Raw genomic sequence first — 23,878 nt, forward strand, 5'->3', positions numbered from 1 at the left:
ATAGACACCAAATTAATGTTGATATATACAACTGCGCTTCATTAATATACTTTTAGTATGAAACAAATTCAAATAGAATGAGTAAAATATGGTGAGAAAATAGTAAGATTAGGATGTGTGCTACTCCGTTTTTATTTCTCTGTCCCCTTAAAATTCATTGTTAACTATAAAAAAAATAATATATACCATATATATTTGAGCTGCATAATCATTTCTAAATAATTCATTTATTTAAAATATATACTAATGCGATATCTAATCAAAAGATGGATGAGTTTTACACTTATATACAGTTTATTTAAAGTGAAGATATATATATATATATATATATATATATATATATATATAGAGAGAGAGAGAGAGAGAGAGAGAGAGAGGAGGGATCAAGTTACAACATTTTTTGAGTTACAACAAGCATTTTTTACATTTTGAAAGTTCAAATCGTCGATTCAAACCGTTAGATGTAATCTCTACAATAAAATGTGTTTGGAGACCAAATTTTACATTTTTTGGAATTATTTTACTATTCATTAAAATTGGTACAATATTCAATGGTCTGAATTTGACTAGTTTTTGTACACATCTTAATAAATAGTAAAAAAATTCCAAAAAATGTAAAATTCGGTCTCCAAGCACATTTTATTGTAGAGATCACATCTAACGGTTTGGATCGACGATTTGGACTTTCAAAATGTCAAAAATACTTGTTGTAACTCAAAAATTGTTGTAACTTGATTCCTCCTCATATATATATAATCAACGATAATTTTAGAATTACTATTCCTTTCAAATTGTAGAATGCCATTATAACTAGGTGCAAAACCTAACCATGTTTCGGCACATTTTTCTTGAAAGAAACATTAATTTTAGTCTACCAACTGTATTTAATATATAAATAATTCATATATTCAGATTTTGAACCCATAACCTTTTACTCAGAGAATATTTCAATATATTTATTAGTTATTTTATAACTGTATATATATTCTATTATATTATAAGTTAAGATATTTAATAATATTGTAGATAAATAAGTAGCGACTTCAATTTGTTAAACACTCTCTATAGATCTACTAATTAATTAATTAAAATAAAAAATAATGAAGTATATATAAAATCTGTGGAAAAAACAAGGCATTTGAACCGGCCGCTGTAACTGTATATATATACCACCGCTACACCTTTAGTTGCAGAGTTTTCGTTACTAGAAAATCCAAAAATAAAATATCATATTAATATGAAGAAAATCGGAGGGAAAAGAGAGAGAGAGAGAGTAACACACCGACACTTGCCAAATTAGTTACAGAAATAATTACCAAATTTGAGCTCAAGTCAAACATGAATAAAACCGTTTATATATCTTTAATGGCGAAACCGAGTTGCATTATGAAACCGAATTAAGATATGAAGCACGGGGAAACACGTGGATGGCTCGTGCAATCTCGACCATGTAAATTCATCTCCAGTTGTGTTGACCATTTTCTAAAGATCCAGTGATCTATAAATTATTCCAAGTAAAAAGGTCAGCAAAATTAAAACAAATATTTAGATATTAAGTTGTTATATTGATTATTTCGTTCATTATCTAAATGTACCAATTGTAGAATATGACATTATTTTGATAATTAACATATTTCAATTAATTCAAACTTTAAAAAAAAATATATCTATTTATATATGATATATTTTTTTATATAATTTAGAGTACAATTTTATGATACTATAAGATTGATCTTCATTTTCTGCAAGAACATTTTATATGATTGGCCATGTGTATGTGTGTTTAACTCTCATAGTTTGAAAGTCCAGCTCTACTTAAATAATCAAACTTTGTCACTTTATTAGGAACAAGTATTAGAGTTTTAACTATTTAGCACCTTATAAAATATAAAATATTTTCAATTAGTTCCAGTGAACGCAACTTATGTCAAATCATATATGAAATTAAAAGTGGAATTAAAAATGCTCCATATTGAAAATGGAGATGTACAGTTTGGTATGAGACTGGAGAAGAATTTAACAATAGTACCCCGGGCGCGTGTTGGCTGTGGGATAACACGTGGCAATATATGAAAGCCTCGTGTCTGGTCAAAAGAATTAAATAAGAGACCCAAAAAGAATCTGGAGAGGAATCACACAGAACAATTTGTTAGCCAGATAAAATATATTCCAAATGTATATTATAATTTATCTGAGAAATAACACCAAGGGGGGATGATCATTGCATTGAGGCTAGACAAACATGATATATAAATGAATGAATCGGTGAGGTTGCTAATTATTTATTATTAAATGGTATCAAGTTGCTGATAGCTTTCTTTTGTTTCTGTTGCTAAATTATTGTTTTGTTGCCCAAGTGGAAGCTAATTGAGCCATTTGTTATTTATTTCATCATGGCTTAATTTGTTTTGAAGCTTCAGAAATAAGGATGTTCTCAAGCTCAATCAATTTTTTTTGGTGAACTTAATAACCTCAGAACTTATTAGAATAACTTTTAATAGCGTATCTAAACTGTTAAAACCGATCTACTTCACGAGTGATAAGTTTATATGTTAAATTTTTAAATATTTAAATTAATTTAGTATAAAGTCAAGCTATAAAAAAAGGTCTATAACTTAATTTTAATACGTGCATTTTTTATTGTTTCACCTGTTGATTTTAAACTAAATTAATTTGAAAATTTATAAATTTTGACCTACTTTCATTAATTATAATAATTTACATTTTGTTTAACAATTTATATTATGATTTAAATTTATCTAACTGAAAAAAATATAAGATGTTGGTAAATAAATTTTTACCTATGATAAGTAGCTCAATCTATTTGAGAAGGTGAAGTAATTTATGTAGAATTAACTTAAATTGCACTTTTATTTACCTATCATCTGGCAGCTTAAGTGGAATATCCCACGTAATTGTGACTGTGTGCAAAAAGTAGAATACTCTCCTAACTGAATTAAAATCAATTCGGTACCCATTTAAAATATACGAGGTTCCATTTTGATATTTATATCCAAATTAAAATAGACGAACGAGATACATTCAACATGATCAGGATCTGAATTCCTGAGGACTTACCTCACCTCTTATTCCACAATAAATATGACATAGTCTTTCATTTTATAAATTTGCCTCACCTGTGTGCATGTTTTTTTTTTATGATTGGTTAAGACACATAACCATACAATTCTATTTACGATATCAATTTTTTTTCATTATCTTTGTAATTCTTCAAAATATATTTACTATAAAATAAAATAAAAAATCGATACGTCGGTGCAGTTCATCAATTATCTTTATTATTAAATTTTCTTTTGGACTATAATAAGTCTGCACATGTCAATTATCAGGAGGCCGGGATTTTATGGCAAAATGACTTTTGATGATAGTTAGCCCAATTTAATAATTCATGGTCCAAGTAAATTAACGGGCCTTGGAAGTGGTATCATTTTGATCCGGCCCATGTTTTCAAAAAATGATACACATCGAGAGAGATTAAGCTTTCATGATATCATGCTCCAATTAACATAAAATTTGAGTTTGCTTAGAAATGCATCTCTGAGTTTATTTGGGCTCAGATACGAATTTTAGGAGCGGATAGTTTTATATTTCCTGCAAATTTTAAACGGGCGGTTCAGATTCAAATTCAAATTTTGAGTTACCCCAAACGATCTTTTTACCACGGTGGTGATTTTAGGTGTTAATTTTAAATGATTTTCCTCATTTTTTATTATTAATATTTATGTTTGATGTTTAGATACTGAATTAACTAAAAAAAATTCATAACTTAAAATATAACTTGCAATTTTAAAATCCGACGATAAGAATGTATTTATACTTAATGCACATAATACACATACAAGTGATGAAATTTTGTTGCATATTTCATCAATCATAAAATATTACAACATTTGCAACGATCAACGCTTAACAATATTTGGTTGAATATTAAATGATATTCAAGTTTATTCATTCACATAAAAAACAAAACAAAAAGTGAAACATTTGCAATGATCTATGCTTAACAACATTCACAATCCTTCACAGATCCAAAACTAATTAACAAAGATAACATAGTCCACTACAAAATTTCCAATCTAGGTAAGGAATCTATTCGCACAAACGAAAATTCAGATGTCCTATTTATTTTCAAGATATTATCCAGGTGATATCGATCAGATAAAAAAAAGAATCCAAGATGTCATTTCTCATAGTTATCAACAAGCACGAAGCACATAAGAACACATAGTGATAGCTATAGTTTGTCAACCTTCCCAGCACAATCCTGCATATATAGTACATAGGAACGGAGATTAGCATAATAATCCTCAAGTTTCAGTAAAAGTAATGATACATAAATTGTTATACATATTTCATCACTAATAAAATTATAGAAGGTTGATCAAATTAAGACTACTTTGTTCCAAAATTATAATACACATAAAATTAATTGTTCCACTTTGTTACAAAATTAAAGCTCCGATTTTCAATTTGATCCCGAAAAGCTATCATTTTTACTGTGTTGAGTATACAACAACCCGGTCAAGCATTGACTAAGATTTCTGTCCATTTTATTGAAAAGGAAAAATGAGATCGGATAGGTGCATGGTGGACAGTTTGTGACATTGTAATCATAAAAAACAGATTCATCTAATGCGAAGAACTGAAGAGCACGCCAAAATAAAAAGGACAATTAGACAGATTTGTCTGTTTCTTAATCAACTTGTACAGAGAATGTTCACAGTAAACACCGAAACCTAAGTTCTAGCTAATAACAAATTAATATTGAAACCAATTATTACCAAAATAAGAATTACTGCTGGTTCGTAGGGATAGTTTTGGCCCCCGTGACAATCCAATTGAGCTTTAAATCGTCTAATGCCTGACGCAGCATCTTCTCTTCATCACCCCAGTAAATCTTGGCAAAAACCCTCACCTATTTATCATTTAATTTCATACAAAATTAAAATGAAAGCGCAGATAGCTACAAGAGATCTAAATTTGGAAGGGAATGGGGATTAATCGACTGATCTACCATTTTCTCATGGGGGATAGCTTCAAGCATGTTAACCACCTCCATGTCAACCGGGAGACCGTATTGCTTCATCATTTCTGTGTTTTTGTAGTCGTGAAGCTGAATCAGAGCTTTTAAAACACAACAGGTCGATTAGATATCAAATAAAATATATAAAAGTAATCATTCTAAATTAAAGAAAACGGAAAGAAGATATATAGAACAAACCGGAGCCTGATTTGAGGGTGTCATTGATCCCATGGTGCTTCTTGAAAAACTCGGAAGGCATGACATGAATCAAGATTAGGTGATCTCCAAGTTTGAGATCTCCTATGACCCAGCTGAGTGCCATCTTCCTAGTCTTGGAGAAATCCAACGCCACGCCTACTTCCTTGGAAATAACTACTTTCGTCTCCCCAGACATTTGCTCTTGCTCAGTGTTTCTTCTTGCTAGTGCAAGAACCAAGAAGATGGTAGAAAGAGAGAGAGAGAGTGGATATGCGACTGGAATTAGCGCAGAATTGAATGTGAGATAAAGACGGTTATGCGGCGGTTTGGGTGAATTACATGTCACGTGGAAGGTAATTCAATTGGACGGGGACTTCAAAGTTCAAATGGACAGCACGATCTTGTTATCTCCTCCAGTTGGATCATCACCAGCGGTATTAAATCCCTAAAGTCAAACCAAAAACTTTTACCTCGTTCATGAAAATATTTATAGTTTATTGGACAGACTTCAAATCCAGTGATGTATTCACTGGAGCGGACACAATCTGAACTGTTTGGCTCGGATTGTAAAAATCTACGCGTGAATTTGATTAAACGGTTCAGATCGGACTCCTGACGAAATCTATACCTTGTCCTGATTGTCCATGGTCCATAAGACCATAACCATGTGGACTTGCGGATTTATTTATTTAAGGTTTAATTTTCGGAAGAATGTACAAATTGTCCTTCATTTTCAAACCAACAAACAAAATACCCCTCTTCATAAATTATTAACAAAATGCTGTTAGGGCTCCACTTCCTCTTCCCTTTTTTTCTCTCTCTCACTTCTCCCCATTTACTCTCCATCATTTTTTAATTTAAAATGGAGAGTTATGCAACATACCAACAAATATAAAACACATTTCATTGTTGCATAATATGTTGTGTTTTATTTAAGAAACCAATCTTCTTATGCAATTTTTATTTCAAATGGAAGATTATACAATAGACCATAAAATATAAAACGCATCAAGATTGGTTTATTATTTAATGTTGGTGATTAAATTGCTTTCAATTTAAAAATTGTAATAAAATTATTTATTATTATGTTATTAATATTTTCTACTAGATCTATGAAATCTGTAGCAAATATTATTTTCTTAATATTTTGTACTTTATCCATAAAGTTTGTAGGATGTAGCAGATATTTATTAAATTTTTTTGTTGCTGATTAAATTGCATTGAGATTGTTTCATGATGTGTTAAATTAGCTCCATGACATGAATTAAAATGAATGACACCCCCATACATTCTTTGTACCAGTTTGAAATGTGCAGTAGGAAAATTTTTTTTTTACCAGAAACGACAATTGAAATTTAAATAGTTGAATTTAACATAACAACAGTAGTTAAAAGGATGATTAAAAACATTATAAATAATGATATAAAATGCATCTGTTCCTGCTCTGTACGCAAGCTTGAAAAAAATGATATAACAAAAATAATAAACTAATCTTGTTGCGATGAAGTACAAAATATTTGCGACAAAAAAATTCATATTTGCTACAAAAATAATAAACTAATTTAACACATCATGAAACAATCTCAATGCAATTTAATCAGCAACAAAAAAAATTAATAAATATCTGCTACATCCTACAAACTTTATGGATAAAGTACAAAATATGAAGAAAATAATATTCGCTACAGACTTCATGAATCTAGTAGAAAATATTAATAACATAATAATAAATAATTTTATTACAATTTTTAAATTGAAAGTAATTTAATGACCCACATTAAATAATAAACCAATCTTGATCCATTTTATATTTTATGATCTGTTGTATAATCCTCCATTTGAAATAAAAAAAACTGCATAAAGAGATTGGTTTATTAAATAAAACACAACAAATTATGCAACAAGGAAATGTGTTTATATTTGTTGGTATGTTGCATAACCCTCCATTTTAAATAAAAAATGATGGAGAGTAAATGAGAAGAAATGAGAGAGAGAGAAAAGGGAAGAGAAAGTGGAGCCCATAAGGACATTTTGTTAATAATTTATGAAGAGGGGTATTTTCTTTGTTGGCTTGAAAATGAAGTGCAATTTGTACATTATCCCTTTAATTTTCTATATACTCTTCAAAACTTTAACAGTTTTCTATTGAGCCTTGCACTTTGTTATATCTAATATATCTCTTAAGTCTGTTTGTCTTTTCCTATTTACCCATAGAAATAATTATCTACTGTTAAATATTATTATAATGTACTTTTCCCATTTTACCCTTGTCTCTTACTCTCCATCTCTTTTATTATATTTTACTATCTCCTTCGATTACAAATCACTCTGTTTTTTTTTTTGAGAGACTTGACAGAGGCTGTCAAGGGTTACAAACCAAAAAAGGAAAAATTACAAAAGCCCTCAGCCCAGGACTAACTCAGCAACAAGCAAACCATAACGCCCCATCTTGCAAAATTTTCCTACCCAATACCTCACATCTCATCTGCACACCCTTGAAGATCAACTCATTCCTGCTCTTCCAGAGCCACCAGTAGATCGCCATAATTCTATTAATACATTCAACCTTGCTTATACATGTTGTCCTCTTAACCTCCATCCATGAACTCTGTAGCATCTCCTGTATGGATGAATCCTGTACCATTACCGGATTTAAAAGCATTTTGTTTGTTGCCCGCTAAACAAAGCCCCAAACTCCTCTCGCAAAAGGGCAGTGGAATAGTAAATGCGATACAGTCTCCACTGTCCCAGATTGGCAAACCGCACAATCCATTTCACCAATAATATTCCTGTTGCACAACACCTCTCTTGTAGGCAACCTGTCAGTGAGCATTAAAAAAGAGAACACGCGGATTGAGGGAGGTACCTTTGCCTTCCAAATCTCCATATGTGGCCATCGGGATTTGCCCCCTTCTCGTAATACTTTGTATAAGGAGTTTGAAGTATAGATTCCACTGCTTGTCAGACTCCAGACCAGGACATCCCTTTGATCTGAGAACTAGATTTCAAAAGTAGGGGAAACCGCATAAATCAGAGGCATGCCGTCCCTAAGCGATATGAGGGAGTATGGGGGTCTGTTGTTGTCATGATATTGCACCAGAGGGGTGACATCCCAGTTGTCAAACCAGAACGATATCGATCTACCACCCAACCTGCCATGCACAGCATCTATGAAACAGTGGTTTTAGCTTAAGTAGCATTGACCAGAAAAAAGATCCTTGCATTCTCCAGACCCTTGGTGCCTGTGCATCAGTGTTTCTGGCATAAAGGCAGTTGACTGTCTTTACCCAGAGTTGAGTTTTCGACTGATATAGTCTCCAGAGCCACCTCATTAGCAATGCTGTGTTCTGGAGCTCAAGGTTCGCAACCCCGGCCCAATCCCCCATTCATTTTAGATAGCCGGCAATCATCCCAATTGAGTAAGGAGATTTCTTTTATCACTCTGTTTACAAGGGAACTTTACAATCATAACAATCTATCTAATAGACATAACAACCTTTGTTAGTCGCTAGCTAATTTCTATTTTATTGTCCTAATTACATATGTGCCTAATTGTCTTTTTTTTTTTAATTGAAATCCATAGGTATTTTCATTGAACTTAAAACATAGGACATCAATTCTATCAAGAAGTAAAACTGCCAAGAACAGAGAAAACGAATGAACGAGGTAAAAGTTTTTATTATTAATATTTATGTTCGAGATTTGATACTTAATTAACTTCAGATTCATTTATATACTGAATTAACTTAAAAAAATTCACAACGTAAAATATAACTTGCAATTTAAAATCCGACGATAATTACATGTATTTATCTTTAATGCATATAATACACATAAAAGTGAAGAAATTTTGTTGCATATTTCATCAATCATAAAATAATACAACATTTGCAACGATCTATGCTTAACAATATTTGGTTGAATATTAAATGATCGATATATATCCAAGTTTATTCATTCACATAAAAACAAAAATGAAAAGTGAAACATTTGCTTAACAACACTCACAATTCTTCACAGATCCAAAACTAGTTAACAAAGATAACATTTCCAATCTAGGTAAGGAATCTATTCTCAGAATCGAAAATTCAGATGTCCTGTTATTTTCAAGATATTATCCAAGTGATATCAGATAAAAAAAAAAAAAATCTAAGATGTCATTTCTCATAGGGCACTTCTAATAGTTATCAACAAGCACGAAGCACATAAGAACACATAGTGATAGCTATAGTTTGTCAACCTTCCTAGCACAATCCTGCATAAATATTACAAAGGGACGGAGATTAGCATAATAATATTACTTGCAATTTGATCCCAAAAAGCTATCAATTTTACTGTGTCGAGTCCTATTGTTTAGGTTAGCTATACAAGTATACAACAATTAACTCTGTCAAGCATTGACTAAGATTTTAATCACCAAAATTACAAAGGGACTGAACAATTGTTTGTCAAAATTTTAATCACCAAAATAACCCGGTCAAGCATTGACTAAGATTTCTGTCCATTTTATTGAAAAGGAAAAATGAGATCGGATAGGTGCATGGTGGACAGTTTGTGACATTGTAATCATAAAAAACATATTCATCTAATGTATGCGAAGAACTGAAGAGCACGCCAAAATAAAATGGATAATTAGACAGATTTGTCTGTTTCTTAATCAACTTGTACAGAGAACGTTCACACAGTAAATAGTGAAACCTAAGTTGTAGCTAATAACAAATTAAGATTGAAACCAGTTATTAATTACCAAAATAAAAATTACTGCTGGACCGGCCGAGACATAGTTTTGGGCCCCGTGACAAGCGAATTGAGCTTTAAATCCCCTAATGCCTGACGCAGCATCTTCTCTTCATCACCCCAGTAAATCTTGGCAAAAACCTTCACCTATTTATCATTTGATTTCATACAAAATTAAAATTATAAAGGCGCAGGTCGCTACAAGAGAAATAAGTTTGGAAGGGAATGGGGATTAATCGACTGATCTATACCATTTTCTCACGGGGGATAGCGTCAAGCATGTTAACCACCTCCATGTCAACCTGGAGACCGTAATGCTTCATCATTTCTGGGTTTTTGTAGTGGTGAAGCTGTATCAGAGCTTTTAAAACACAACAGATCGATCAGATATCAAATAAAATAGACAAATATATACAAAAGTAATCATTATAAATTAAAGAAAAAGGAAAGAAGATATATAGAACTAACCGGAGCCTGATTTGAGGGTGTCATTGATCCCATGGTGCTTCTTGAAAAGCTCCGGAGGCATGACGTGAATCAAGATTAGATGATCTCCAAGTTTGAGATCTCCTATGACCCAGCTGAGTGCCATCTTCCTAGTCTTGGAGAAATCCAACGCCACGCCTATTTTCCTGGAAATAACTACTTTCCTCTTCTCAGACATTTGTTCTTGCTCAGTGTTTCTTCTTGCTAGTGCAAGAACCAAGAAGATGGTAGAAAGAGAGAGAGTGGATATGCGACTGGAATTAATTAGCGCAGAATGGAATGTGAGATAATTATTTTAAGGTACTCCTGACGAAATCTATACCTTGTCCATGGTCCATAACTATATGGACTTGCGGATTTATTTAAACTAATTAGTTAATTATCCATATAAATTAATTTAATTAAATTTATTGATCTTAATATATAATTTTAATAACAAAATAATTATATTCAGTTATTCACTCAGATTTTTCATGTACTACTATTCTAAATATGTTTAGTAAAATTCTCAATATAATCTGAATGACTGAATCCACTCCGAATCTAAGGGATATGAATTCATATCTAGATTCTCAAAATTTTATTGAATACGGATCCGCATGTGAGTTTTCATATATTTAAATATTACTAAAAATAATTATTTTAAGGTCAAAGATAAGGTCCCGTTAATGTGTTATTAGAAAATTATTGGCAGGAGAGCAATTTTTTGTTATAATATATTGATAGTTATTGAATGGAATAAAATCAACATGCAATTAAATGAAAATCTAATATAACTCCGGAAAGAAAATCCTAACTTCTACAAAATTCTTAAATTAAACTGTTAGAAGTTACTTGAAAACAACTTTTTTTAATATGAAGACAGAGCTTCGTTAAGTGTGGGCAAATAGAAGGCCATGATGAAATAATTAGCAAATGATCCATTAAACTTAAGCCCAATTAGCTTCCACGTAGGCCGCTGCAAAAAAAAAAAAAAAAAAAAGTGGAAAATTTACCGATTCAAAGTCTGTTTTTTTTTTTTTTTTCCAGCGATGTCTGATGAGTGTTTTCACACAATTAATAATATTTATTATAACTCTAATATTTTATTATGATCGATCCACAAATTTTTAATGTACGTTCAATTTAAGGTTTGATTGATAATGCATCAGTGAACATTAATTTTGGATCGTCCAAATTTGAAGCATTAAATGTACGATGAATCATACATCAAATCACATCATTTGTTATATATGAATAATATATTTTTCGTGGATGTTTTCGATTTTCAAGCCAGCATGTTAGATAATTAAAATATTAATAGGAAATGCATATTAAATTAGAAATAGAAATCGTGACATTTAAATTAGCCTCACACCTTGTAAGGTTCATTATTAATTTACACAAGACTTCATTTATTTTGAAAATGATGGTAGAAGCTACCAGCATTGATGGAATTTACACAAGACTTATAAGAGACTAATACCAGCGCAGTTAAGTTTAGGCTTATCACATAGTCAATATATTGTATTGAAATATCCTCAGGGGTAACTAGAAAATTTGAATAAGGGGCTAATTTATAAAATGTAATATGTGATAAAGAAAAAAATAGTGTGGCTAGTAGGAATTGAACACATAACCTTAATTATACATACTAACTAGAACTCAAATCACTAGACTATCAACACACATTTGTTATATTATGAGGGAAGCTAGATTATATAAATGTTTAAAAAACTCAAAAGTTTAATTAAATTTTAAAACACATTATTAAGATTTTTAAAATCATAGAGTGGCTTAGCACTCCTTGGCATATACGTAGATCCACCCCTGAAAATCCTATCAAATGTTTTAATTGTTGTGGTGAAATAATTATGGTGTGATTCCAGGAAGAATGATCTTAGAAAAATGAAGAGATAAGAAAGAAGGAACATGACTTAATTTGAATTTAAGGGGCAGAAGATGAAAAAGCTGCACATAGCGAGGGAACATCTCTTTAAGATATTAATTTTGAACATAGTTTGTTTGAGAAAGTGAGAACAAAGACAACAATTGAAAAGTACAAATATGTGTTTGGAGATTGATGCTAATCATACACAGTCTTTCACTAACTAACTGGGTATGATTTGACAAGATCAATATTTGGGGATTGATGCTAATCTATATATTCAATGTTGAATAAATTTTTTCAGCTGCTAGTTGTAAATTGATTGAAATGCCCTTCTTCTTAATTTTTTTTTTTTGTTAATAATAATCACTATATTTTTCTTTAGTTTCAATACAATCATTAATTATATGTTAAGATAAACGTATCTTAATATTTCAATTGTCTATTAAAATTAATGAAAAATTAATTTTTTTTAGAGAATTTTTTTTTGTGAGAGATTTTTTTCTCGTTAGTTATTTTTAAAACTAGCTATTTTAATTAGAGTCGTGCTATTATTTTTCCATAATTTCAGGTAACTCAGCACTCCACTAAATAGTATTATTATTATTATTATTATTATTATTATTATTATTATTATAAAAAAATGATGTCCCACCAACTCAAATATCTTTGAACAATGTTTAGTTTTGTTGAGGCTTGAAATGCGCACATTTTTCTAAGTCTTTACCAAATCTTCATTTTCTAAAAAATTAAGAAAATGTATCATTTACAACTTTAAACAACCTACAACATTAAATTAACATACATGATCAATATCATCTTCTGTATACATGCTTAAATTTTTTACTAACATGTCCGTTGCAATTTTAGCAAGCATAAAAATGTACTTAAATTAAAAAAAATATTTTGATGTTTGTGAATAAACTCAAAATTCCACAGTTTTTTATGAATACGTGGGCAAAATAATACTTGTATTTTTTATTGATTTAGTTGTTAATTATTCAACAAATTTTCTAATATCGAGCATTTAAAATCACATTTTTGGATATATATAGGTTGGCTATTCTACTTCCATAAGCATATGCCCACATATGCTTATAACTCATTTTTGCGTTTCCAATGTCCAAATGGTCGATCTGAACCGTTAGATGTGATCTCTATATTGAAATGTACTTGGAGACCAAATTTTACATTTTTCGGAATTTTTTTACTATTTATTAAGCCACTTTGAAAATTGCTGATCTAACGGTGGCTTAACAAAACAGTATAATCAGAAGTCACCGTTGGATCAGCGATTTTCAAAGTGGCTTAATAAATAGTAAAAAAAATTTAGAAAAATGTAAAATTTGGTCTCCAAGCACATTTCAATATAGAGATCACATCTAACAGTTCAGATCGACCATTTGGACATTGGAAACACAAAAATGAGTTATAAGCATATGTAGGCATATGCTTATGGAAGTATAATAGCTAACCTCTATATATATCACATTTTACTTAAACAAAGAATAAATAGGAGTGAAAAGGGAGTGGGAGACAAATTTTTTTTTTTTATAAACTATAATTAGAAAAACGTTTTTTATGAAACCAACATAATTATTATTATTTTTTTACGAAAACCATAAGACCTGAAATGCCAATTCGGTCCCGAAATTTTTTTTTTAGGACCCAAATGGAAATACAGTCCCATGTATTTTTACAATTTTTCAACGTATTTTTTCTCAAAATCTGTGAAAACGGATGAGACCGAAATAATATTTCGGTTCTTATGGTTTTTGTAAAAAAAAAAAGTAATGATGTTGGTTTCATAAAAATCTTTTTTCTAATTATGGTTAATTAAAAAAATTCTTGGGAGAGAGGGAAAAAGAGGAGAAAAGTGGGACCCACAAAGACATTTTATTAAGAATTTTGAGAGGAGGGTATTTTGTTCATTAAGAATTTTTGAGAGGAGGGTATTTTGTTCATTAAGAATTTTGAGAGGAGGGTATTTTGTTCTATATTTCAAAAAAAAAGATATTATGTAAAATTTCTCATTTTGTAGAGCCGAGTCTTCAAAATTCTTCCGCTAATGCGCCATTACAAACCAAACCTCACAATAGTAGGTATGTTTTAGATTCAATTAATAAAAATAAACGGAGCACCATTACCTTGTTTTTATAGTTAAGGATGAAAATGAAAAGGCCTAAAATTTTAGTACATAGAAAAGGTAGTTCTAAAATACAATTGAAATATTAAGGTATATCTTATAATAATACATAATTAATAATTTTAACTTAAGAATATAGTGATTATTTTATTCAAAAGAAGAAAAAAAAAGCATCTCAACCAATTTAACTACTAGAAGTTCAAAAAATTATCTGAACATATCATAATAATATTAAAATCTTAGACTAATAAATGAGATTATAATAAAAAATATACTCAATCTAATACTATTTAATTTTTTTAGGAAAGAACAAGAGTTTTGTCCTTGTTTATATTAACTGATATTTTCTTAGACTATTTTTTTTTTAAACATTTCGTAAATTAATTGATTTAATTTAATATATATATTTTTTTTTGAAAACTTGACTGATGTAGTCAAGGGATTGTATATTAATACCAAATACTGTTACAAATCGTACCAGTACATCAGGAAATAAAAAGTAAAAAAATAACCACAGACTAGGAAAAGCTTAGCTGTGTACCGCTCGGGGTTTGAGATACAACTAAGCACAAAATAAAAACAACTTCTATTCGGATCCTTCTTCTAGGTTTACCGCGCCGGTTAACAAAATTTTAACCACAAGGCCGTTTCTTCAATGATTCTTCCAGCTAGAATCTGTGGAGATATGTGCTCCTCTCTGAATATGACAGCATTCCTATTCTTTCAAATGTGCCAGCAGGCGTGTTGATTCTAGGATTTTAGAGTACAGTAAAGCACAAAAAGAAAGAACGAGTTGATTCAGAAAAACAGGTTCAAGAGATTATTCTTCTCTCTGACGCCTCATCTGTTACTATATTTCAAAGTTATAAAACAGTCCATATGTTGTGTAAAATTACATATGCATCCCTAGAGTTTCTATTAAACACAAAAGGTACAATAACAACTCTATTTCTCAACACTCCCCCTCAAATTAGAGCATAGATATTTATCATGCCCAACTTGAAGCATATCTCTTCTATCCTTTTTCCAGACAACTCTTTCGTAAACACATCTGCTAGTTGTTCATGAGATCTCACATGCTTTGGGTTAACCATGCACTTTCTTCTTCACAGACTTCTCACGCACAGGTGACAGTCCACCTCTATGTGCTTTGTTCGTTCACAAAAAACGAGATTACTAGCAATATGAAGAGCTACTTGATTATCACAATATAAAGGAATTGGTTGTGTTACCTTAAACGCCAACTCATCAAGCAATGTTTTTATTCACATACCCTCACATGTCCCGTTTGCCATAGCTCTATATTCTGCCTCTGTACTTGATCGGAAAACAACCTTTTGCTTCTTACTCTTCCAAGTGACTAGATTACCACCAATGAAAGTACAACATGTCTTGTATATATGCATGTGTATGTATCGATGTTTATGTTTATATTTATTTGTATGTTGTATGTTGTATGTTGTATGTTGGTACGTGTGGTACTAATTATTAAATGATGCAAATAAATAATAATAAAAACCTCAAAAACTTGACATAACAATATCAGCGACCGGTTTTAGCTATCAGCGACCGTACAGATTGGTCTCTGATAATTTGGCTATCAGCGACCGGGTTTGACTTTCAGCGACCGTTTTTTTGTCGCAGATACCTCTTAGTGACGTCAGCAAAAAAACAACAGCGACCAAATAAAATTGGTCGCATAAAAAGTATCAGCGACCGGGTGACGTCATTCAGAGACCGGTGATGTCATTGGTTGAGTATCTGCAACAATGCTTTCAACGACCGGGGCATCAGCAACTGGAATCGACTTTATGTGATCGGGATCACTATTAGCGACCGACGCCTGGACTTTCTGCGACCGGAAAACCAGTCACAGAAAGTCGGATCTGTTGTAGTGACGCAAGTTAATGTGAATTGATTAGTTAAATGTATGTTGAGGTATCATAGTAACATAGTTTTTGCTTTTTTTTCTCAAGACAATAATTAATGAAAATAAATTCTATAAATTGCAGCAATATGTCGTACACTCTCGTGGCTAATTTTATTATTTTATTGTTGCAGAGGTAGGACAACAAGGACAACAAATCAAATATTTTCAAGGCACATGATGAGTTAGTTAAATTTGTCTAAATGCTATGCTACGTGTGTTTAATTCAGAACGCCATGTTGTTTTATTTAGTTAATTTAAATATGTAATTCAATTATAGTTGTTATCTGTTGAATGTTGTTATCTGATTTAGCAAGTTTTGAATACTTTGAATGATGTCGCCACTTTAATTTATAATTATTTAAAAAGATAGTTCAAATGTTTCGACTTCTAGTTTCTCCATTTTATCTCTATTTTTAGTTTTAATTATTTTAAATTTAAAACAAAATTTTCAAAATTAAATGGTTAGATATGATCTATAATATGTTCTCTAATGAATTATACTTATAATTTATAATGAATTTTAAGAGTAGAACTAGGGTGCTCTTAAGCTCACCAAATTATTTGGTGAGTTTAACTCCAAAACCCATTAAATCAGTTTTAAATGACGAATCCGAACCATTTGAATTCGCCTACCTTACGAGTGATGCGTCTACATGTGAAAATTACATTCGAATTAATTTAGTATAAAGTCAAGCGGTAAAAAAACGTTCAAAAAATGAATGCACTAAAATTAATTTATTAACCTTCTAATTTTGACCGATTGACTTTATACTAAATTAATTCGAATGTTTAAAATTTTCACATGTATACGCATCACTCGTAAGGTAGGCGAATTCCAATGATTCGGATTCGTCATTTAAAACCGATTTAATGGGTTTTGGAGTTAAACTCACCAAACACTTTAGTGAGCTTAAGAATACCCTACTTCTACTCGAAATTTAATATTAACAACACTAATGCCCTTTGTCAAACAACAAATATTTTGCTGACATTTCTTAATTATATTTATTACATTCAATTATATCTTTACTTTGATATAATTTTGATTTTGAAATATTTTTTTAACAATGAACATTAAATAATAAATTTCTAGGACCATACTACTTGTACTCACTATTAATAATAGACACATATATAGCATCCACTGAAATATTAATTTTTTTCCCATCAGTTACTTAGAAGAAAGAAAACTTTTGGCACAAAAATAGATAAATTTACCGAAATTTAGAAGAAAAAATATTACCGGAATATGTACTTCCTTTTTTACCATAACTTAACCCGTGAATTTTTTTTTAATGCAACAAATTTGTCCATTGCAATATCAAATAATTTTGTTGCAAAAAGTTTTTTTCGGGCAACCATCAAATTTAGTTGCAATATTTAATATTTATTGCAACAAATTATTTTTGTTGCAAAATCATTAATTTAGTGCAACCAATTCTCTTCCGGTTGCAATAATCTGTTGCAAGATGTCTATTTTGAAGTAGTGACATCGATACATACAAAACACATATAAACATAAATATTGGGAAACTGTATACCATATCATGAAACATAAACATCAAAATGTCAAGTAACATAAACATAAATGCCGAATAACATAAATAGTATCATCTAAATGTCGAGTATGATCTAAACAAGACATAAATACCTAAACATCTGAAAGGTACCATCTAAACAAGATATAAATACCTAACCATCTAAGCAGTACCATTACCACCGACATCATCGTCGTCATCATCGTCCTCATGATCTTCGTCATCCTGAGAGGGCATCGAGGCCTACTGCGAGCCCCAACCTCCCTATGAGGTTGTAAGAAAGTAGTTTAGATAATTAGGAGTTAGGGTTTAGAGTTCACAATTAAAACATACTGAAATATCAAATTTCGTACCTGAGAAGCTCTAAAAGCTAAGCTAATCTACTCGGTGATCTTGGGCATAAGCCAAGCCTCCATCCTATCATATACCCGAGAAGATATCATATCGATATACTCTTCTGTGAGAGGCAAAGCTGGTGGCATATAAGAATATGACTGGGAAGAATGTGACTGAGCACTGCTAGACCCACTAGAGCGAAACATGCCTCTCGTCTTATCTGAAACATTAAAAATAAGACAATTAGAATTATCTTACAAAACTAAAAATATATTTAAAATTTCAAGGAATGTATTCCCCCGTCTTCTTGTTCGTATGGGTAGGCTGGAATAGCTCATCAGACCATCTGGGTTCGCGCCCTTGTTCTTGCTCTTGTTAAGAATTTGAAAGACAATTTCATTTTAAAAAAATTATCAAGGTTAGTTCGATTAGATTCAATTGGAATGAAAATAAATTAATTTAATGAAAAACAACTTACGAAGCACTGTTTGGGAACAAGCATGTTCACAGAGCCTGTTGTGGCCCTTGAACCTTTAACATTGGCCCCATTTAAGGCATTCCACTGGCTCTGACTGGCAAAAGCCTCGCTGCACCAATGATCGATGAGTTCGGGCTAGTGGCTCGGCTTGATCCAATAGCCGTAGGGGTGAGGAGCAGCCCCACGCTCCTTCCACTCAAGCATGGAATCTCCATACGACTTAGTTGATGCCAGTTTGCATTTATTAAGAATATCCTGCAGCCGTTTGTCAGCTATCTTTCTAAATGTAGCCCATGCCTCACTCAAAGCTACATACAATGCATAGTTAAAAATTAATATCATTGGTTAGCTTAAAAAAAGGAAACAAGTAATTATTAGAGGTTTTGTTTCAGAAAATTTTACTTACGAAAAACTCTGCTTGTATAACTAACTTATTTTCATCAGGGAAATCCGTGTAATAGGAGTACGGGCCAGGATATGCTGCACGCACTTCCTGCAAAATAATTTTGGCGACCTGCTTCATCTGCTCTGGATGCTCTGTATCAAAAGTCCTGCAAATATAAATAATTATTACAATCACTACAATTAATGCATAATTACAACATACACAAAAAATGAATATTACTTGTAACTTCCTAACCGAAGCACTGGTCGCAAACTCAGATCTAGAGGCGGCGAAATATATGCATTTGGACCGCGAACATTTCTCTAACTAGACTCTCCTTCGTCACCCGCCGGTGCCTTTTCTTTTTCCCTTTCTACTCGGTGCCATATCTAGAGTTGAGATGCAAGAAAAAGATTTGCATTTCATAATAACTATATATGTTCTATATATGTTCTAATACATACAGATCAAGCAATTATATTTGCAACTATGTATGCAACTATATACACATACAGATCAAGTAAGGTTGTGTAACAAAGAAATAATAACGGACTTCCATAAAATTGACATAATAAAATTGACGTAACAAAAAATCTAGATCTATACTTTAGACTCTCTAGATATCATCAATTGAGAACGGACCCTCTAAAGCAAGTCATGAAAGAAATTCACAATCAAATCAAGAAATGACAATCAAGTGTTGCATCATCCATGCAATAGGACTTGTATACAGCCATACAAGCGGCATCTACATAAACTATGAATTTAAACGTACGTACCAGAGAGATAGGACGCTTCACTTGCCTTGCCTTGTCTTGCCTTGCTACTATGATAATGAAATAATAATGCAAGTATATATAAAATGCATGCTTATAAATAGACCATCATAAACTAAATGCAGTAAATTGAAAGCTAACAAGAATAAGGGTGCTTATTTTACTTAAACCCTACAAAACATATACAGAATGTCATATATATATATAAGGGTGCTTATTTTACTTTAAAAAAAAATGTGTCAATGCCAATTGCAAACAATCTGGAAAATTTATGTTCAGTTGGGCTGCAACTACATTTATTTGAGGCATTTCTACTTAATTCTTTACCCATCTTCTGACAATATCTTAAATTTTTTTCTATGTAAATTTAAATCTGCATGATCAATTTCCATGTCGACCAAGTGATCAAAGGAAACAGTACAAACAAATAACTATTAAAATCTCTATTAATTTCCAAGCAGAGCTGATATTAGGCTCTAAAATTTCAACCCATGCTGGACAAGCTTAAAACATGCCATTTTATGCTCAAAATCAGAATTTGCATAACAACCCCTCAATCTTAAAAATTAACAGCAAGGTCCCTGTAACCCATATACTGGTAAAACCAGCACACATGCACATATACCAGACAGAGACAAGAGGGAACAAGGAACAACACAACCAGTGGCAAGGGCACGCAGGGCAGCAAACACACAAGCACACATGCACATATACCAGACAGAACCATACACGGCCTCAAATGGCCAAAATAGGGAGGTATGCCGCAACAAGGAAACAAGGAAAACAAGGCAACCTCAATGCTTCCGGGGAAATCAACAACCCGGCAAGCAATCTCAACACAACAAAAACACAACAAAAACCCAATCAAAATCCAATCAAAATCAAAATCAAACTTGAAATACCTGGAGAAGAGACGGTGATGCGCTGAATGGAGAGGAGCCGCTTGAGAGGAGAGAGATGACGGCAGCCACTGAATGGAGAGGAGCCGCTTGAGAGGCACCAGAGGAGGGAGATGCGCTGGAGGAGATAGAGGGTTTAGCGGGTTAGGGTTTGGAGCGAGAGAGAAGGATCTGGTGGGTTAGGGTTTGGCGCGACAGAGAAGGATTTGGCGGGTTAGGGTTAGGGTTTAGCGGATTAGGGTTTGGCGCGAGAGAAAAGGATCTAGCACTTTTTTTTCGAAAAAATCACTTTCGGCGACTGGCGAAATGACCGGCCACTAATGCCGGTTGCAGAAAATCCTTCGTCGCCAGAGAAATCAGTTTTTTTTTTTTTTTTTGGAAAAAAATATTTTCAGTGACCGGCGTTAGCACCGGCCGCTGATACCGGTCGCTGAAAATAACTTCTGCTGTAGTGCGTGTTCCATTTGACAATTATATTGGAGAAGGATAAGAGTACATGCACTAGTCCATTTGACAATTATTTGTGTGTGTGAAAACTCCGCATGGAGCAAACCCGCAGTACAGTTGGTACTTCGGTACTAATGCTAATTCCCTTCTAAAAGTACCACTTCAAGTCTTCAACTAATTCTCTTTTTCTTTTCTTTTTTTGCCCCTGTACAGTGTACTACTCAACCTTCGTGTAGTACGGCTTCAATCTACTACAAAAATTTTCCACATACTATAAATTAAGGTCAGAAACAGGCAAGCCAAATGAACAAACAAAGAAACAAACAATCGAAAGCTAAGAAATTGACAGCGGAGTTTTTTTTTTTTTTTTTTTTTCTTTTCAACAAATAACACCCCTTTTGTTTGAGCATACTTGTGTACCGGTTTAGTTCAATTTTGTGGGGCGATGGTTAGAGAGGCGACAATGATGGTACCAGTAGAACTGGAAGGGGCATGCAGAGGAGTGCATATTTTGTGCAATTTTAAGAAAACACTTGAATCTATGCTCCTGTGTTTGTCCCCTCCATTTCTGCCGCTACACTTCTCCTTAGCAATTGCATTTGAGTCTAACGGTAAAATTTTCTCTCTCTACTTAACAATTGAACACATCAATCAATGGATAATTGATTTGGAAACATAACATTTTGTATATTCATTGTTATTTTATTTATTGCGATGAAATAAGTAATTCATTTTGTCACGTATACAATTAGCGCTTTCGATTCCTAGCTGCAATGCTGCAACAATAGTTTTTTTCTTTTTCTTTTCCTTATTTTGATTTTGATTTTATTTTATTTTATGGCACAAATATTAAAGGGTGCCGTGCATTCTATCTCGGACCAGATACTTCAATACGAATATTTAAGAGATCTGTACATTTAATCTTATACTCAATTAATGTAAATTCTGATTTAACATTTTGGATGTAAACTCAAAATTTGAGTTACTTCCAATGAACCGGACTCTGGAAATACCGAATGCCTTCCTTGAAACTGAAACTTGTAACTTGTGGTGGTTCTCTGGTCAAAGTCTTCAAAGTTTGATACGCCTAATATATATACAATATAATTCTTAACAAGAAAATATATTATTTATTTCTTTGTTTATTAATTGTGCAGTTAATTAATCATAATTTGTTAATTAAGTTATTTTTAACATAGTAATCAAGAGCTCATATAAAGTAACATGGGGAACAATAATTTTTTTAGAAAAGAAGCTACAGATTTTAATTTCACAAGCCATAATTTCCAGTAAACTACAAATTTGTTTTCTGGTTCAAGTTCAATTTGGCTGTTTTTATCAATAAGGAAAAAGTTAAATTAATATAAAACTTTGCATGGCTGTTTTAATCTATAAGGAAAAGAACTAATATAAAACTTTGCATGCAGGACCTAATGCTTTTGTAATGTTTTGTATAAGAAACCAGGATGGAAATAGTTTCTCTTACTTTGACATGGTTTTCATTCAAGGTGTAAACTTGGTTCACTGCCTGGTTCACATTCAATGGATGTGAACTTCTTATTTGCTGGTTTCGCAAGTTTGGGTTACTATCCTCTTAACTTCTAATTTCAAACTACTAAAAACCCCTCCAAAAATAGAAATTTAATAATTAAATAGATTAAATTGCACCCAACTCATATAAAGGAAACATGTAATATAACACAACTGAAAATTGGGAGTAGCACAGCTCTAGAAATCTGAGAACTGTAATCGCAGTTTCATATGCCAATTGTTTTTTTTCAATGTTTTCTCTTTTTTAATGAATTATCTATAATGAAATTGCGTTACTGGGCATAACTGAGGATGAATCAGGGTTTAAGCAAAGTAGCACAACTGAATCTTAATTGAAACATAATTGGATACGATAAGGCCTTCCTTACAGTGCTGATCCTTAAGCCTAGCTTCCTTACAAGATTAAACTTTATTGTAGCATAAGGCTAAATTTGACTTCATTGGGCAAAAAACTGTCAAGTAATTGGGCAGGAACTGGTACATTCAAAAGCACCATGTATAGTATACATGTCAGCATAAAATTCAGTGCAATAGAATATTAGGTCTCAATCTGCCAGCAGATACCAGTGTCCCGTTTCACATTCCTGTTCAAGCATGAGGAAACCAAACCCAGAGCAATCAAGGCTGACTTTTGGAAACTAAATGCAAGTTGAAAATTAGTAGCAATTCAAGAGCTGATTGATGCTAAAACTAGATCGAAATTGACGCTTAACCACACAAAAGAGACGTGATTTGCGAAGTTACATATTTGATGCCTAACTACAATTAACCAACAAAGCATTGCAATTTAATAGCCTTGATTTCAAACTCTATTTTCAAAGCTTACCTGTCGCAAGCACACAAGAGAGAGAGAGAGAGAGAGACCGAAGGTTTTGATACACGGAGGGAGGGTTGAGCAACGGGATTTATGCGCAGGTTTGCAATCTCTAAACATAATTGTTTACTGACTTTACAATTTTCTAGAGAATTCTTCTTGAAGAATAAAATAGAAGTACACTATCTCCGCGAAAGATCGTAGATTCAAAATTCAAATAATTATTTTTTTATAAACATTGAAATT

The 23,878-nt window shown here is 32.0% G+C and overlaps 1 protein-coding gene and 1 long non-coding RNA gene across 3 annotated transcripts; both read right to left on the bottom strand.

Moving 5' to 3' along the window:
• Nucleotides 1–4,736: 4,736 nt before the first annotated feature.
• On the bottom strand, nt 4,737–10,628 carry LOC144573681 (uncharacterized). 2 transcript variants are annotated; one of them, XM_078323458.1, is made up of 3 exons: nt 10,448–10,628; nt 10,231–10,340; nt 4,737–4,936 (listed from the first exon to the last, which is right to left on the bottom strand). In XM_078323458.1, exons 1-3 carry the CDS (start codon nt 10,569–10,571, stop codon nt 4,814–4,816), a joined length of 357 nt encoding a protein of 118 aa, XP_078179584.1. In that variant the 5' UTR covers nt 10,572–10,628; the 3' UTR covers nt 4,737–4,813. The 2 variants fall into 2 exon arrangements, with proteins under 2 accessions (XP_078179584.1, XP_078179583.1); XM_078323457.1 differs by lacking the exon at nt 4,737–4,936 and adding an exon at nt 10,000–10,126.
• Nucleotides 10,629–18,181: 7,553 nt separating this feature from the next.
• On the bottom strand, nt 18,182–19,619 carry LOC144573490 (uncharacterized). Its single transcript, XR_013517987.1, has 5 exons — nt 19,386–19,619; nt 19,167–19,311; nt 18,761–19,068; nt 18,300–18,651; nt 18,182–18,210 (listed from the first exon to the last, which is right to left on the bottom strand). It is a non-coding gene; the product is annotated as an uncharacterized LOC144573490 (long non-coding RNA).
• Nucleotides 19,620–23,878: the final 4,259 nt, after the last annotated feature.

Source organism: Carex rostrata, chromosome 21 (genome assembly GCF_964058835.1).
Source record: "Carex rostrata chromosome 21, lpCarRost1.2, whole genome shotgun sequence".
Lineage (NCBI taxonomy): Eukaryota > Viridiplantae > Streptophyta > Magnoliopsida > Poales > Cyperaceae > Carex > Carex rostrata.